Consider the following 13,486-nt stretch of genomic DNA (forward strand, 5'->3'; position numbering starts at 1 on the left):
CTTTTTTTATGCTTTTAACAAAAATATGAATTAAATGATTATTCAGAAGGTTTCGATTTTCAACCGGGAAACAAGAATGAACATTTTATTCGCGAGTTTTCTGCATCTTCTAATGCTCGTTTTGTTAAAAAATAAAACAAAGTTTCAGAAGAATTAAAAATTTATTTTTTAGTATTTATAATAAATGAGGTTTTAGAATAATAATAATTAATCCAGTTTTACTAATCTAATAACATTTATAATTTTGAGTTTTCTGAGGTCAATGTCGCCACGTTAAAAAGACAGCTCGGTCGCAGGATTGGCAGCATGCTATTTTGACAATCTGGCAACCTACTTGATCAATCTTTGCTAGAATTAAAATAAACCGGGCAATTTGGTACGGAAATATTGTCAAGTTTTGTGCGTTTTTTGTATAATTTTTAAGAACTCTCGTCTTTGAAAGTTTTCAGATTTTGGTGTTTAGATGAAGGTAAGTCAAATCAAGACATTTTAGGTCTTGTATGCTTCCGTCGAAATTGTAAACATCTCATGCATCGCACAAGGCAGATATTAATATTTTTATTTTTTAAAACTACATGCATATATTCTTATTTTGAGAATTAACAGGCCTCACATAATCCATCTGCTAATTTTTATCAATACAATAATGAAAGTGCTTTCTTGTGAGTTTTTATTATTTCTTAATTTTACTATTTAAAAAAAATTTGGAACTAGTTTGTAGTCTCACGTAATTTTGCCCTAGATTTTGTATTAATTTTCTTCTAAATTTTATATAATTAGCATTTGAATTTATTGCATTTGATGGAAATTGCTTTTTTAATGACTCTGAATCGGTATATTATTAAGAAAATATGTTTATTTTCATGTAAGAATGTCTTAATTATGAGCCAATAATCTATGAAAAAACGAGTTCATGAGTGACAACATATTAATACATCAGAAACTTATTTTTTTCGCGCAGTTTCAAAATTAATAGCCATGAAGCTTATCAGTTTATTCTGAATTTTGCTTTTAAAGTGGTTCACAATATATTTATAAAATATATATATTTTTAATCTTAAGTTAAACTTAATGGTTTCTGTATCTTAATTGAATAGCATTTTTTTTAATGAATGGTTTTTTTTATCGGTAACTTATTTGTGTTTTAAAAGGCAAATCTTGAATGTAAGTTGAAATTTTTTATTAGTAATTTAGTTCGATACATTTGTAAGATATTTTCTTTAAACAATAAGTAGTATTTCTCAAATTTTAAATTTCTGCTTCATTTTCTCTTTTTTGGCAGAATTAATTTTATTCAGTTTTTACCTGCATTTACTGTATTAATAAAAAAAAAAATCAGATAAAAAAATTACGACTAATGTTTAGTTTTTTAATCAAGTTTCATTTGTTTTGAAATTTTTTCTCTTATTCCTCATGGTCATCACAATTTCTTTCAATTATATTTACTTGAGTTCCACCAATATTGTTTTATGATATTTCTGAATTATTCTATCAACATAAGATTGAATTTTGTATATTTCTAAAGCTCTGTTTTTATTATGAATATAGCAGTATGTTTTTCCTGTTTTTAATTTAGTATCTGTTTATTGACATATTGTTGATTGGTGTAATCTTGTTTTTCTGTTTTTTAACCTTTAATGTTTTTCCATTCTCTATTTGGTATTGACATTTTAACATTGCAATAGTAATTTTGGATTACTGCATGCGATTGAATTGTTGAAAGCTGAATTTGATTTGTGTATAACAGTTTTGAGTTATAATGTATTGAACATTTTAACTAGATTATTGAAAAGAATTTTTGTTATACGTCTTAAAACTTTTTGGTGGTTATAGCAGTGAAATTTTTTTTTCTATTTTTATCCCATCAGATAAAAGACATGACAGGAGTCATTTAAAAACTGCTTCGATTCCTTTTGAATTACTTTTTATGTATACATTATTACTTTTTCCCATTACTCTATCGTTTTTGTTTTTAAGTGAACTTATATTAAATCTGTTTTAACTTTTGAAAGTTTTTAAACTTGCCTTGTATATTAACCCTTATGTTCATTTTGCATAGTATACCATACATACAACTTTATAAAAATATACTACCACTATAAAATAAAAATATATATAAAATAAGCTGCCTATATACATTTTTTTTTTTTTTGCTTTTCTTCAAAAAAGCAATCATGCCATGATAAGGGTTAAGGTTTATTTTATATTGACTTTTATTTTTTTCATTACAAATCTTAAAGTTTTTTTTGTATTTTACTCTTAATTTTTTTCAATTAATATAATTAACATGACAGTAGTATTGGTACAGATTAACCACTTGATAGGCATTGAATAATTTTGCAAGTAGACTGTCATATCATTTATAATGAATCAAATTGAGTTAAAGTGTACAGTATATTACTTTGTTTTGATGAAGATGGATCTAATTCAATTTTTATTATAATTATAAAGTTTATTTTTTTCTGTACTTCTTTAGCATCAGGATTATTTATAACTATTTTTCATTGTAATTTTATTTTTATAATTGTGTGCATACATATTTTAATTCTTATTTTCTCTAGATCTCTATCTGTTTTTTTTTTCTGCTTTACACATGTTTTATTATCTTTTTAAGCCTTTTAATGAATCAAGTCTTTCATAATGAATATTATAACATAAAACTTTGTATTGATTTGTAATTATTGTGTGATTTTCTTAAACATCTGAGAATCTTAGCATCATTTTTTTTTTCTAATATTGTATAGTTTTGTTGTTTTACTGTGAAAGGGAGTCATTTTGATAGCCAGTGTTTTTGATACTAAGACATCTAGAACAGCCATGCCTTATGTGGGATTTGAACCAGATTCCTTTAATATGCCAGCAGTCTATTCCAATCCACATGACAGAGGTAACTGGAAAAGTTACTAGTTGTGGAAATAATGTCAATAGACTGTATGATAGCTCTTATTCCAAAGGTTACATGAAGATGTTTTTAATAACTAACAAAATTTATGAGTTATTGAAATTAGATTTCTAGTTATCTTTATCTGTATAGTTATTAAAGATGAATATATACAGAAAAGACAGACCCATTACAGAAAAGTAATTTTTTTTTAATTTGAAATTTTGGCTTTATATATTGGTTAGAAAAATTCTTGAGTTTCGATTTTCACAAATTTATTTTTGATGAAATTTCTAGATATTCTGCATTATTTCTATATAATATGGATAATATTATTTATATTGTTTACATTTAATTTCTTTTTGTATGCCTTATAAAACTTATAGGAACTATAAAAAAAAAGAAATTGCATCTTATTGTGAATGTTGCTTGTAAAAAATATGAAACTGTATTAAAATGATCTTTTAAAGTATGGAAATATGTTTTTAAAAAAGACTTTTATTGATGACTAAAATGATCCTTCTTGAATCTGTATATAAGTTTTATTTTTCAAGAGAAATAATTAGTATTTGTGGAATCAATGAAAATATATATTAATGATAAATATATTTATAATATATTTTTGTATGTATAAGTATATTTTATGTATAAGTATATATAAGTATGTATAATTATATATAAGTATAAGTATAGAAGCATGTTGATTGGTTTAATCGTGAATATATTTTTCTGCATTTTTCTTTTGAAGGTTCTATAGTGAATAAGTAACTCTATATCTTTAGTAATGGAATATAGAAATTCAAGAATGTATTTCTTTGGAATAGTGCAATTAAGAACTTCTTAAAAATGCATATAAGTGTATGAATTGAACACAAATTTGTATTTTAACTAAATGTGATAATTGCCACTGTTTTTTTTCTGTGTATATTATTTAGAATATCATACTGGCTAAGCAGCTTATTTCTCTAAGTAATGAATATTTAGATTTTAAAAGCATATAACCAAACAATGAAAATGTTTATTGAACTACTGTTAAGAATAACATTCTGTTAAGTAGACATCACAAATTATATAGAGCTTATGGCATTGATCTGGTAGTTACAAAGTCTTAGATTTTGATTCCTGAGGTATTTATCTTTTAGAATACTAAAAATCATTATTATTTATGCAATAGTATTTGACTAGTTAAAGAACCTTTAATACGATTTTGTGCATGATAATCTAGGCCAGGAGAATCAAACTTGTGACTACTCAAAAATATTGTTGTATTAAGGAATTTGTAATAAATATTATAATTCTATCTTTAAATTACCTATTTATAATAGTTTTTGATAGTAAGACACTATTCATCAATTTTTGGTTGATAATCATGTTATATCCAAAAATTTAAATCCTTGTAAGAAAGTTTTTTTTTTTTTTCCTCCATGAATATAGAATTGATATTTAATGTATGCAAATGAAGGTAATGGAGATCCCTTTGCTATTCATATTTGAAAGTAGAATTCATTGATACCTGAAATTTACAAACATTTGCTAACCAGGTTTGAAAATGAAATTTCCATGTTTTGAAGTACTTTATCTGTTTGAGGAATTCATTTCACTTATGGAAGGAAAAAATTCTTCTGCCAGATCCAAAATTAACAAGAGATCCCTGAAAATAATTAAGATAGTTTCAGAGAATAGATGTAATATTATTCTTGATCTTTAATTGGTGCTTTTTTAAATTAATTTGGTTCTATAAAAACTAGACTATTTTTTGGTGGTGGTAGGGGACCTTGATGAATTTTTACCTTGTTTAATTGACACCTACTAACATGAGATTGATGCCCCTGTTCGAGACACAATTAAATTTTGTATAGTTTCAGTATTGTGAAGGTGTAGCGTACTTTCTCTACACATAATTAGTTATTGAAAATTTGATGATGACAAATACCAGCAATCAACTGATAAATAATTGTCATATTTAGAAAAAATACTATATCCTGCAAATATCATGAATTAAACTTAACTTACAAACCATGTTTACCTTATGCTATTTTAAGATTGAATACTTTATCTGTGGGGCCAAGCAAACAATTTTATTAGTGTTTATTATCAGCATTAGGTGATGCTGTATTCTCTCTGCTATAGGGGTAACTGAAATTTGAAATATTCTGCAGAGTTTCTTTAGACTAATGATAAAGTGATATTGCATTATGCTGGCAGAGGAAGCATTAAAAAGGTCGAAAGAAGAATGGACTGAATTGGAGATATTAAGTTATTCTTGTTCATTACGATTGTTTTGATTTCTCATAATATAACAAACTGTTAGTAATGTTAAATGCAAGTAAATATTTTGTCCTTTTTTTCCCCTTTTGTATAAGAATAAGAAAATTTGTTGAAATGTCACATTTTATTTTATAGTTTTTATTACATATATCTGAAAGTAGCTGTCTGCCTAAAATATCCTGTAGTGTATGCGATTATTGCTGATAATTTTGACACTATATTATCATGATTTTTTTCTTTTATATTTGCAGCTGACCTTATGTCAAAACGATTACCACCCAAGAAAAAAGATCGAAACCAATATGTACATCCAAATCCACGACGCATATATTGCATTATGCCAGCGGAGGAAGCGGCAAAAAGGCCAAAAGAAGAATTCACTGAATTGGAGATAATAGGTTTATAAATTTATATTTAAAATTTTAAGTCCCATAATTTTCTATATATTGTACAACATAATAAAAAAGTGCTTTTCATGTAAAGTGTTCTACATATTTGAATTATAAATTGATTTTTAATGAAGAATAAGAAATGCAAGTCTTTTAAATAAATTGAATATAGAATAATGTTGCATGATATTAATTATAATTTTGTTTTTCAGAAAATGATTTTTTTCTCTGTAATTTATCTTGTATATTTTCAAACTGCAAAGAAGATATTTGATAATTGTATGCATGCTTTTGAAAACTTGCTCAATAATATGCCTGTCATGAGCATATTATTAATATAAAAGAAATTGCTAATAAAATTCTTTTAAATAGCTTATTATTCAAATTAGATTTTTCTTTTCTTCCCACCACACCTTTTGCATATAATGTAATCAGTGAAAATAGACTTGTATATTTAGCTTTGATAAATTGCATGAGAGAAACTTGAGCATTTTAGAGGAATTTTGAGATAATTTCTGTAAAAAAAAATCAGGAGTTTTCAGATTAATTATAATATCTGTATATTTTATTGTGAATTGTGGATCTTGCTCATTTGCATTAGCCACATGAAGAAATATTTCTCCAAAAGTTATGTATGGTAACTTAATTAAAATGAACTTAATGAACTATAACTATAATCCAGTTATAGTTCATATAGAGAAGATAAACTCAATATGAATAAACAACATACGTTAATTTTATTTCAAAAATAAAAAGAAAAAAATTCTCTAATAAAAAATATTGTATTATGATATTATGATTCAAATTGAAATATTATGATTTGAAATGGCCTATCCTTTGTAGTCTTTATTGTTTTATTCTACACACATTTCTCATTGCTATTTGCAATCTTTGCATTTTTTTTATGTCCGGTTTTGCAATTTCTTTTAGAAAAAAATGATGATTGTTTTGCAATTTCTTTAAAAAGAAATTATATTTTTAAAAATTGACTTGTATCTATTCCCTTCTGCATTTTAATAAAATGAATCTGATATGTCTTTAATTATGTATAAGAACGTTTAATAAAAATAAATATAAAAAAGGCTATTTATGCAAATCAAAATATTTTCAAGGCACAATAAATTAAAATAATTATCTTTAAAATGTTTATAGTAAGGAACTTTTCAACTATTTGCATAAAGTAGCTGTTATGTTTTATTTTAGAATCAGAATGATTATATAAGAAATTAAATTTTTAAGAACACATAATTTTACTTCCAAACAGGAAATGTAACAAACAATATAAACATTAAAAAGTATCAATAGTCATGTAAAAAAAATATTAATATGAATGGGTTAGTTGTTTAAATAAAGTATATTCAGTAGTATATATTTCTAACAAAAGTGTTCTTGAAATATTGAATAAAATATTAATATATGCAATTCCTTAGAAATGTTTCAAAAATATTCTCAAAGTTTGTGTGAAAATTGGATTAATTATTGGAATAATTAACAGTTGGAGAAAATGAAATAAACATCTAGAGGCTTATAAGTTGGAAACAGAAATATACTATTAACTCTGCGTGTTGGTCCTGAAAAATTGTTTTTTGGAATTGTCTAAGTTAAGTTGGGATTTTCAAAACACATAATTTCTTTTAAAGTGTAAAATTGAAAGAAAAAAAAAGTAATTTATATAATTCTCATACTCTGTCGAGATCTATTCTTTTGTAAAGTTTGAATCGTTTAGTCATTTAAATGAATAAATATATTTTTATTTCAGTTCTATTATTTGCTTTTTGGAATAATATTTTGTTTACCTCTTATTAATTACTTTTTATATTTGTTGATGATAAAATCAATTGTGAATTTGACACTGTATGTGTAATATAATTTAATCATTTTCTTTTTATACTATGACTGTCAAGGTGAATAGTTAATAGGATAATAGTTAAATTTATCCTAGAAACTAATTTGATTTAATGATTTTAAAATTCTATGAGATAATACATAGTCAGTTTATTGCACAACATTGTTTACTATGAGTTTTCATGTTTGTATACTCTTCTTTCTTCAATAATTTTCACTAGTTATATCTGCTTCAAGGTGATTTTCTCCACCATTTTTAGAAAGAAAAATGTCATTGATTTATCCACTGACATTTTCTTCATGCTTCTTTCTGATGAAGAGTAGGAGTAAGTTACATTCTTGAAAAACTCAGAGTATAGAGAATTGATTATCACTATATTTATTATATAAAATTTGTGTATTGTTTGGAATAAATGAAGTTTTTTAAAGTTAAATGTACTTTGGTAAGTTAATATTATTGTATTTTGTATAAACTCAAAATAATAATAGTAATAATATATTTTAGAAATATGTGTGCACTTAAATATTGTCTCATTTCAAAGATGCTCTGAAAATTATGTTAAATTTAATTTTATTGTTCTGAATATTTTTTTTTTCTTTTTCAGGAAATGTTTCTCGTTTGAGCTCATCTCTTTGGCAGATGACCAGCTTGACTTCTTTGTACCTGAATAATAATTCCCTTACAAGTATTCCGGGTGAAATATCCCTTTTAGTTAACCTCGCTCATCTCAATGTATCATGTAATAAATTACGATCCATTCCTCCAGAAATGGGAGACATGCAATCACTTCGAGAATTGCTTTTAAATCACAATAAGCTTGTGTCTTTGCCAACACAGTTAGGAAAATTATTTAAGTTATGTAAATTAGGTAAGTTTCTATATTTATATGATAATTTTATTATTACACTTTCTATTTGAATAACTTTTATTGTATTATGTGTGCAATTAACTTGTTAACAATATGATGAATTATTTCAACGCAAAATGAGTTGAATATAATTATCTGGTTAATAGGTTAATTAAAATAGCTGATAACAGAATTTCACATATAAAACTGATATTTTTTTTAAAGCTTTGTTGGTAATAATTCATTTTAAGTATGATCTAAATGGTGTTTTATTTATGTATAATGAAAATTTCTGCTTGTTGTTTTTTACTTTTTGCACGAAAATTGGCTATAATTGTCTGTGATATTTCAAAAATTTAATTTCTATTTTATGCTCAAAATTGATTTAACCTGTAAACATTTCAGTTGAGGAAAAAAAGTGATTTCAGTTGAAATTCAATTTTTTTATTGATTTTAATTGGTATTATTATTGCTCAACACAAATGTAAATATATAAAAATCTCCACAAAGATTAACATATAATATAAAGTACAAAGAAGCATCATCAAACAAAACAGCACTATGGCCATATTTATAATAAGTATTCATTCCATAAAATTTTTTTAAAACATTGTACATAGCATCATTAAAAGTCATTAAAAACTGCTTATTTTCGATGGTCCTTTTATAAAAGCCTTAAAAGTGTCTTATTTTTTTATCCAGTTGCTTATATTTTTCTTCTGATTAAAAAAAATTTTGCTATACTATCTGCCCAATTAAAGACTGCATTTTCTTTGTGATGTCGAATCTTTCAATGTTTAATGGATTTAATGAATCTGAAGGTCAGTGGGAAAAAGTTTTAGGGACAGATTGATGATAGATTGGGGAAAATATATCCTTTTCATTTACTTGACTCTTTTTCACTTAACTCTTCTTTCACTTCCTTTTGTTTATTTAGAAAAGGAAAAAATCCTTTCTCTTTAGAAATAATTTTATGTATTCATGTTATGTTTTTAACAGTAACTTCAGCTCATCCTTACTTTTCTGTACTTGATTTCTTGTTTTTAGAGCATTTGTCAGTTATATTTCAACATCATTTAGTGACTTTCCATTAGTGAATTATTTAAATATTTTTATTTCAATTAAATTTTGTACAAAAGTTTAGAACTTCTTAACAATATGCCAGAAATTCATTATGGCCATTTGATTTATTATGGACTTTTAAAATGAATACACTGACTGAAAAAGCAAAACCAAAATATTCACGATACTCAAAAATTACTTGTAGGTCATTTGTTATTCTTTCAAAAAGATATTGAAAATAAATTGATCACAATAAAATTCCTTTTTTACTTTTCATACATATGAATTATTCAAAGAGAAAGAACTGTAATCGTCAAAAAATTGGAGTTCTATATTTTACTCTATTTCCTTGATTCAAACCTCCAAAAACACATTTTTGGTATTGCTGTCTATCTGTGAACATATAACTTGAAAAAGTCTTAGCACTTTGCTTCTTGATTCTAAATTTGCCAATTTCAGTCAAATTTTGAAAAAAAAAAAAAAAAAAAAAAAAAAAAAACCATTCTTATTGTTTTTTTTGTTTGTCTGAATGCAAGTGAACAGAATAATTTCAAGACACAAATTGCCATCAATAAAATGTGGCATGCAGTTTTAGCATCTAAAGTGTAAATCAATATCAAAATTTTGAACCAAATTCATCAGCAAGTTGACCATCTGTCGGTCTGTACGTTCATATGCATATAAATGTTGTAATAACAACAACAACAACAAAAAAATTAAATAAATAAATTTTTCTAAGTTATCTTGTTTCTAAAATTGCAGCTCTGTCATAAATTTTAGATTTAATTAGTTGGCCAAAAAGTTATGGAGCATACTCAGTTTTTTTTTTTTTTTTCCTTTCTATACTGGATCTCTGAAAATAATAATCTGTGTATTTGTGGCATTCATGGTCTTGCTTTTAAAGTCTTTAATTTTTATATCAGAGAGAGGGATGATAATTTTAATTAGGAAGTAAGCAGTGGTGAGACATTCTCAGTTGGTTTCACATGTATTTATGGCAAAGCACATAAAACCATTTCTTCAAATGTATCAGTAATGACCCACTTCTGCCTTTTTATACATATGATATATGTTAGTAAAACAACAATTTTGCCTTTTTAAAAGTTTGAAGAAAATTTCTCAGTTAAAACTGACTGAGTGAAATAAATGATGAAATGATTTAAAAATGTTAGCTTAAGGGCTTGTTTTTATTTTTTCTCTAAAGGTGCTTAAAAAAAACTTAGAATGTGTTTACTTTTTAATATGGAATCTGTCTATGCACTCTGAACTTGCACTTTCCTTTTAAAATTTGGCAATCGACTGTATAATAAATTTAATATTTATTTATTCTCTGCAATCTCATTCATTTATCATTAAACAAATACTATCGATTCTTAAGTTAATGCCATTTTTTTAAATTTATTTATTATTATTATTATTTTTTTTTGCAATTAATGTTTTGAAATTACTGCTCATTCAAGTATGCTTTGTTAGATTACTCGTATATCTTTATGTTGATTTTGATTTGCCTAAAGCAAAATAATTATTTTTTTGGATTAAAAAAATTTTTTTAAAGATTTTTTTATGTTCTTTCTGTCACTATTGCATTAAATTTTTGTTTATATATTTCTCTTTGTTTAGCGTATAATCACTAAAAATTTTATATTTCCTTTTGGTCTGATTGTAATCTTTAAGAGCTGCAAGATTTTTTCTATATGAAGCATTAATTCAGTATTTCAGTTTGAACAAAAAAGATTTTAATTGTTTTTATCTAATTTGTTTTTAATCAGTTGAATATTTTTTTTGTTTAATTTATAAGGGTGAAAGCTTCTTTTTATTAAAAAGAAGATTGCTATCATTCAGTGAATAGTTTTCTTATATTATAAAAAAAAAATTTGCGACCAGTTGAGTTGCTGGGATTAATGGTTCAATTATTCAACTAAATATTTTTGTTCCAAATTCTGATACACATAATATACATTATTTCAATAACATGGCACTTTTGTGTCCATTTTGCTTTGTATTTCTTTAATTTTCTGTCCGCGTTTTTATATATCCAGTTAGAAAAGCATCAGAGCATGGAAACGGTGTATATTTGTATATATTGTAAGAATTTGCCAGTATTGCCTGATTCTGTACTTAAGACCTTAATTTTAAGCGCAACAAAATATGATAAACCTATCAAAATATGCTTTAATATTGAATACTACTCAAATTGGAAAAATAATGGAATAAAAAAAATATTTTTTTTTAAAATTGCAAAAACTGAACAAAAATTCACATGACAATTAGATTGATATCATTAAAAGAATAATTTTTTGTTTAAAGTGCTTTGCTTTCATATCATTTTAAAAATGATATGAAATCTATTTTTTGCAGTAATATTTTCTATTATTATGTAAAAACACCAAAGTTAAAATTAATTTTTGATTAAAATTCTATTTAAAATTTGAAGAAAAAAATTGCTCGAAGGTGCATATTCAAACTGTCTTTCGTGTATATATACCAAATTTGGAAGCTCTTGGTCAAATGGTCTAGTCTGTAGAGCACCAACACTGAAACATGCATACATATTCATGTTTGTCATCAATTTAGATATATTCATTGGAACAAAAATATATGCAGCTTCTGAAATTTAAGTTTATCTTTTTTGCATAATGTTGTCATAAATAATTTTTCTTTCTTTTTATTTAATTTTATTCAAGCCATTAAACTTTAGTCCATGCGAATTAAGATGAACCCGCTCGTTCGCCAGGAATATTATATCTATATCAATTAGCTATCAAATCATTTAGATGTAACTTCATATCTATGATTCTGTCAAATTATTTGACATTAAAGCTGTTATTTTTGTTGTACTTATTTGTACATGAACCTTTCTAAATGAGATAGTTCCATAACATCATAGCACTTAGAAAAACTTAAATATCCAGTTCATCTATCTTCTATATTTTACTGTATTGCAACTTCATTTTTCTTTTTATACAACTTGTAAACTAGACAATTAAACAAAAATTCCTTCTTTGACTCTCAACAATGGGGGGGGGGGGATCATGCAATCAAATAGTTGGTAAAATAATGGAAATAGTTTAAACTTCAAGGCAGCAGTATAACTATTGTTAGATATAGTGCAATATATATAAAATTGCCAGAATTCAGTAAAAATTTGTGTGGTTATAAAACTGGTATCATTTAAATATTTTTGTGTGATAACATTTTCAGAAATTATTGTAGTAAAATGCCGAAATTCAGCTTAATTTTTAATTAATGAAAAATTCTAACTAAGATTTTTAAAAAAATCTAAGGTGCCCATTCCCATTCTCCAAGGTATATATGTGTTAAATTTGGTAGCTGTGAGTGAAATGGTCTGGCCATTTTGTAGGACACCAATACTTGTATACATACATACACACACATGTGCACATTCATCTTTATTTTTAGTATAGATTAATGAATGCAAATTGTTATCAAAATACTGTGTTACTGTGGTTCTTAAAGCTATTTAAATGTTTTACTCTTTTCTTTTTGTATTTGAAATGCATTTTATGACAATAGCTGAATTTTTTTTATGTCCCAAATTAATTTTTTTCCCTCTTTGCAAACTCCAGAATAGCCTTCTTTTCTGATCCCTTTTGATGGCTTTAAATACATTTCTATTTGCATGTTTATTTTAACATTCTGTTGTCCTAATTTGTCCTCAGATTTCCATTTTGATAAAGCAATGAATTTAATGCAAAATGAAATCTAATGAAATTAACATTTCATATTGTGTATGACTGCGTGATATTTCATACTATGCATAAAAAGGCTAATTTTTGTTATCAGTATTCAATAGATATCATTTTTACTCTATAATTGTTTAGATTTTTTTTAAAATTTATATTTCTTTACAATAAATACTTGGTCATTTCATTCACATTTGATATATAATAACCTTTTGACACACATTCTGTTATCAGTGTTTTATTTTTTTCTTCTTTTAAATATAATATTGTTTACTTTTTCATTCTATTCTATACAATGTCATATAGTTTTCAGTTATAATTGAAAGAGTAAGTGCATAAACAATTGTCTTCAAATTTGTTTATAGATGGCATTTTCTGATACTAATAATAGTTACTATTTAACTATATAATTTTCGTTCTACATGTAAAATGATGCATATATTGTGCATTTTAAATATTTTTTAAGTGCTTTTGTTTATCTTGATGCCA

At 25.0% G+C, this 13,486-nt stretch overlaps 1 protein-coding gene across 2 annotated transcripts in view; it reads left to right on the forward strand.

Moving 5' to 3' along the window:
- Positions 1-311: 311 nt before the first annotated feature.
- The window catches only part of LOC129971401 (CCR4-NOT transcription complex subunit 6-like), a 186,849-nt gene continuing 173,674 nt past the window's right edge, over positions 312-13,486 (forward strand). Inside the window, exons 1-3 of one of the 2 annotated variants that reach the window (XM_056085141.1) lie at positions 312-469; positions 5,401-5,547; positions 7,989-8,252. In XM_056085141.1, coding sequence (XP_055941116.1) covers positions 5,409-5,547; positions 7,989-8,252 — 403 coding nt within the window. In that variant the 5' untranslated portion in view covers positions 312-469; positions 5,401-5,408. Of the gene's footprint in view, positions 470-631; positions 663-5,400; positions 5,548-7,988; positions 8,253-13,486 lie in introns of those variants that run through there. The other variant, XM_056085140.1, reaches the window with a different exon arrangement.

The sequence above is a fragment of the Argiope bruennichi genome, chromosome 6, assembly GCF_947563725.1.
Source record: "Argiope bruennichi chromosome 6, qqArgBrue1.1, whole genome shotgun sequence".
NCBI classification, from domain to species: Eukaryota; Metazoa; Arthropoda; class Arachnida; order Araneae; family Araneidae; genus Argiope; species Argiope bruennichi.